The following is a 5,026-nucleotide window of genomic DNA, read 5'->3' as shown; positions in this document are numbered from 1 at the left end:
CACCATAGCCCAAGTGTTTGTCTGTGCTTTCGCTTTTGGTACGAGAAAGAAAAGGAGAATTGCGACGCGTGTGAACTTTGTCCCGTAAAGCTCTTTCCACGCCACACAAATCCCAAAAGGTACCAACTTGCACCACCACACAACTGTGGGGTACTCTACCAACCTTCCCCATTCATTCCTATCTTTCCCTTCAAACTTCAACCCAACCCCAAAATAAAAGCCTACCCTTGTTGACATAATAATTATCACAATAAAATATTATGTGGAAAAATAGTGACCTTGCAATTGCAAAGACTTCTATACAACTTGCAATGGCTTCGGCCAAGCGATCGACCTGTGACAGCCTTCTTAACCAAACACTTAAGCGACACATCACCTCGCACGACATAACCCATCTTCTGTTCTCTCTTGTGTCGGTATCGCAACCCATTATCACTCCACTTTGCATTGTTGCTCCACAACTCTCAACTGAAAACTGCATTAACCACCTTTCCCAATTATTCTCTTCACTCTGTCCCCCAACTTGTAAAATCAAAATCATGAATTGGTGTTCGATTAGATTTTAAACAGTATAATATCATACTCTATAGCCTTTTGATTTTATTTTACGTGAAAAGTGAAATGACGTGTACGAGTGAAAAATAACTTTTAGTTACTTTACTGATACGTGTACAACTTGTATTTGTATTCAATAACAGACCTTTTATCTAATCTTGAAAACTTTCCTCTGGGCCAAGCTGTCACTTGTCATTGACAACAGGTAGTTCAAGTAGACTTTGAAGATCCATAGAAACTTGGCTTCGTGTAATACGTTCATAGTATAGTTTGGTTGGAGCGTTGTCATGTTCTTAACATGCGTTGAAATTTTCAAAATATCAACAGAAGTTCTGGAATATAATTTGCAACTTTTCTCCACGTAATCCGAAATGCATAATAAGCCAAAGCTTGGGAAAGTGGAACAGGAAGGAAACGTTTTTCTTGTCCTTTTAAAAGGTATATGTCAGACATTCCATAAGTTAGCCACATTACAATCTCTTCTCTCCGTCGTATGACCAAGCGTGATCATTCTTTATAAGCGTGCCACTTTGACATAATATCATGGTTGAAAATACTCTCCCATCCTGCATAATTAACTACTTTGTACAAAATTTGATCGACTACTTTCTTCCCAGAGCTCAATTCACAAAAAAATATCTAGTCATTTTACATCACCGTAATTCTTATCATCATTTAAACCTGCTCCAAATTTATCAATGTATGTCTCTGTCGGTTGAAAATAGCCTGCAGCAGTTGGAGACTTAATTGATTCAGGACCACCGAATGGTAGGTGAAGTTGAAAAGGCTCGAGCTCTTTATCACTAAAAGCTGAAAGATATGAAATGATTGAGAATAACGAACTACATATAGGGGCTAGAAGTTAAATGGGGCAAAGCCCTTTTGAGGTTGGAAGACTAAGTGAATGTGTCGTTACCAAAAATGTAAATGGATGTTTGCATGACTAGCGCAATACAACTGTTTGAATTTACTGAAGACATTCATGACATACAACAAGTGTCTCCAACAAATTGAAGGGGTAAAAAATATGGCTAGAAATGAACATCCATGGGTAGTCTAAGACCTAATCTACAGGTAGGGCGGGGGGATACAGAACAAGTAATCTCATTGCCTATGCAGAGAATAATAATTGAGTGATCCACAACTCTAAAATCAATTCAATAGTCATAACAATCAAAGAAAGCAACAAGGGTAAAAAAAAATGTTTTAAGACGTGAATCTAAAGCCTTATCACGTGCCCCATTTTCTCAACACCAAGTTAGTTGGCCGAGTCCATTGAATGTTAGCTAAGTCCTTCTATCTCAGTCAAGCCATTGGAGAACGAGCCAATTGCTTGGAAATTTAGGCCTCTGGTCCGTCCAGGTGCACCTCCTTTTAGCGAGGAAACATCTAATATGATCCTGTTAACACAAAGGAAAAGTCAGTTTGGTACCTTTTAGTGCGAAATGAGTACTTTTGTTCAAAAGACTTACAAATTCTTTGATTCCTTCTCTCCCGAGGAGATGCGGTTTATGATGACTTTGTTATCAATTTTTGACACTGAATGGTCAATTGGTAGATCAATCTCTCCATGGCCTGCTCCATTGACAAGATTAAACACGTCAATTAATCTTCGTGGCTTTAAAATTGCGAAACCACATGCCGTGTTTTACTAGGATAATTCTTACCTGATTTAGTAGTAGTGACAAAATCATCAAGTCCCAATAGTTTCTGCACCAGTGAATAATGAAGAAAATTAATGGTCATAAAACATCTAGGAGATTAAGGAGGTATTCGTTTTAGAAACAATTACCTTAAGTTTCTCGTAAGACTCAACAAGTTTGTCATTGTACAGGATGAAATCAAATATGTGAGAAGATTTGCCTTGCTCAATCTCAGCCTCGGCATTCCTTAGTCGCTTCAGGATCTGTTCCTCAGTCTCTGTGCCTCTGATTTCAAAGCATTGAATTTAGCACAAAATCATGGTTCGTTGAAAACTAAAAATCATCACCATGTACAACAACTCACCGGTCACGAAGGCGCTTCTCCAGCTCCTCCATTGACGGGGGACATACAAAGATGAATATGGCTTCAAGAGAACTAGCCCTCACAGATCTTGCACCTTGAACATCAATATCAAGAATGCATCTCTGAAACAATTAAAAACAAAATCATTATCTCAGATAATGAGAATTTAAAAATAATATCTAAAGGACAACAATCTTACAACATGGAAATAATAATACAATAACAAATGTTTCAAATAAACGAGTCATAATAATAGTTAAGCACGGGCAACTTACTTTCCCTGCATCTGCCACCAGTTCCACAGCCTCAACACTTGTTCCATACAGATTACCATGGACAGAAGCAAACTCAAGAAACTTTCCCTCTTTGATTTCTTTCTCCATTATACTCTTCTCAGTAAAATGATAATGGACCCCATCCTTCTCCATACCTCTCGGAGCACGGGTGGTGTGGCTCACAGAAAAACCAAACATAGATGGAAACTCCTTCATAAGCATTGCTATCAATGTTCCTTTGCCTACTCCAGAAGGACCACTAATTACAACAGGCTTCTCAGCATTTCCTACCACACCTTTACTCCATGCAACCACCTCAGTCCCCAAATATTCTTGCTGCTGCCTAACATATTGGGTGTCAACCTGCCAATAGTATATTGAGACATTTAATTTATATTGGGCAATAATGAGAAATCTACTACGGTTGGTGTTTCCATGCATCAGTAATATTTTGTTAAAATACGAATATGCCAAGGATTGTGTACGGGAAACACCAACCTCCAGGAACCATATTTGATCATCTGGCTTAGAACCCTTCTTAAGAATCAGTATTTTGTCTTCCAAAGCCACTGCTGAAAGGCCTTTGCACGATACGGGTTTGGTGCCCCTCACAGTTGGACGAACCCTGAAATTTCAAATAGATATCAGCAACGAAAGCATGTGAGCAACAGTTATGAAGCGGAGAAACCTTAAACTGACCATTCTCCAAGATTACGGTCAAAAATTTGAACTTCAATGGACAAAGTTCCATCATCAGCTCCACCAATGACATACTGTCAAAAAAATGGAGGCCCACTTTTTGCTTTAGGCAGAAGAAGATTTGGCTAGACACTAATCTAATCATGAGCAACAACATACATACAAATTATCTTCAAATTAGCATATTGCATAAACTCACCGTCTTATCACCAACGGTAGCAGTTGCTTTGCAAATTCCGTTTTTCAATTCAAGGCCATTGTGAGCCCCATCCTGCAGGTCATCAACAAGCAATGCTGGTGCTTCTCCCTAGCGATCACAACCAAAGAGATTAGACACATTAAAGCAAAACCACCTCGATCCACATTTGAAAAAAAAATTCCAATCCTTGATGAAATATCAGGAAAAAAAGGAAGCTCACCATAGCGAATTCTGTGCTTACAATCCTGGTTTAAGCTTAAACCCTGAACCAAAAAAATAAATAGTGATTAATACCATATAAATAACCAAGGGATCTAACAATATATGCAAACTTCCAATGTGAATAAATTACAGTCCAGAAGTTCCATTACAAATTGTAACAAAAAAATCAACTGCAAAAACACCCCAAAAAAAAAGTTACAGAAAAAAACCCGGATTTCATCATCTTCCAGAGAAACAAAAACTATATAAAAACGTGACACAAATTCATCAAGCTTACTTTTTTTTCTCAATTTATCTGTCTGATCCCGCACCATGAAAAACTATAACACAATTTTTAAATTAATTTTTAAAGCGAACAACCATGAAGAATCCCAGCAGGTCAAACAAATAAAAAACTTTATAAGACCCAGAGAAGGAGATGAAGCAAAGACGACGCTACGAGAAAAAGAGGATAAAAAGAACAAAACCCAGATCGCAATGCGACAAAATCTGAAATCTGGAAGAGTTTGACACCGACAACCTTAAATAAACCTGGGAAAGGGGGAACAAGAAAGAGTTGCAGGGTAAGCAATTAACAACCTTGTAAAGGATGTGTGTTGAGAGCAAAGAGTCGTTGAGAGGAAAAAGAAAGAAACAGAGGAAGAAAGGAACAAAACCGAGAGAAGGAGGAAGGTGGAGGTGGAAGAAAATGTGAGAGAGGATTCATATTTGTAGGCAGAGAAACAAAAAAAAGGGGCAGGTTTGGATTATGAGAGAAGGAGGGAGAATGACCTCTTTTCGTTTTCTTTTGCCGTGTGCTTATGAGAACCTTCCTTCTTCATCTTATGTTTTTTATTCATTTTGGAAATTTCTCGCTCTTTTATTTATTTTTGCTGTGAAAAAAAAAATCAAAAATCCGATTTCTTCTGAAAATACTGTTAGCCAAATTTAATATTTGTCATCTGTCAGTTAATCTCACTCCAAATATTCATTTAATTTAAGTTTTGGAATTTCCGTCCATAACCTGTTCAGTAACCCTAACCACAGAAGATTATATGACAATTCTCGTGGAAATTGTAATTTAGAATAT

At 37.7% G+C, this 5,026-nt stretch overlaps 1 protein-coding gene across 3 annotated transcripts; it reads right to left on the bottom strand.

Annotated features, from left to right (window-relative positions):
* Positions 1-629: 629 nt before the first annotated feature.
* Positions 630-4,747, bottom strand: AGK2 (guanylate kinase). Of its 3 annotated transcripts, none has more exons than XM_088091507.1 (11): positions 4,729-4,747; positions 3,956-3,998; positions 3,736-3,843; positions 3,537-3,610; positions 3,336-3,462; positions 2,838-3,200; positions 2,563-2,684; positions 2,348-2,483; positions 2,223-2,265; positions 2,028-2,130; positions 630-1,955 (listed from the first exon to the last, which is right to left on the bottom strand). In XM_088091507.1, the coding sequence occupies exons 2-11, from the start codon at positions 3,956-3,958 to the stop codon at positions 1,838-1,840; spliced, it is 1,197 nt and encodes a 398-aa protein (XP_087947633.1). In that variant the 5' UTR covers positions 3,959-3,998; positions 4,729-4,747; the 3' UTR covers positions 630-1,837. The 3 variants fall into 3 exon arrangements, with proteins under 3 accessions (XP_087947633.1, XP_087947632.1, XP_087947631.1); XM_088091506.1 differs by lacking the exon at positions 4,729-4,747 and adding an exon at positions 4,236-4,712; XM_088091505.1 differs by lacking the exon at positions 4,729-4,747 and adding an exon at positions 4,537-4,711.
* Positions 4,748-5,026: the final 279 nt, after the last annotated feature.

This window comes from Vigna umbellata, chromosome 5, assembly GCF_029865625.1.
Source record: "Vigna umbellata cultivar VRB3 chromosome 5, Vumbellata_1.0, whole genome shotgun sequence".
In the NCBI taxonomy this organism is placed as follows: domain Eukaryota; kingdom Viridiplantae; phylum Streptophyta; class Magnoliopsida; order Fabales; family Fabaceae; genus Vigna; species Vigna umbellata.
This window is presented reverse-complemented; position numbering and strand designations above follow the sequence as displayed.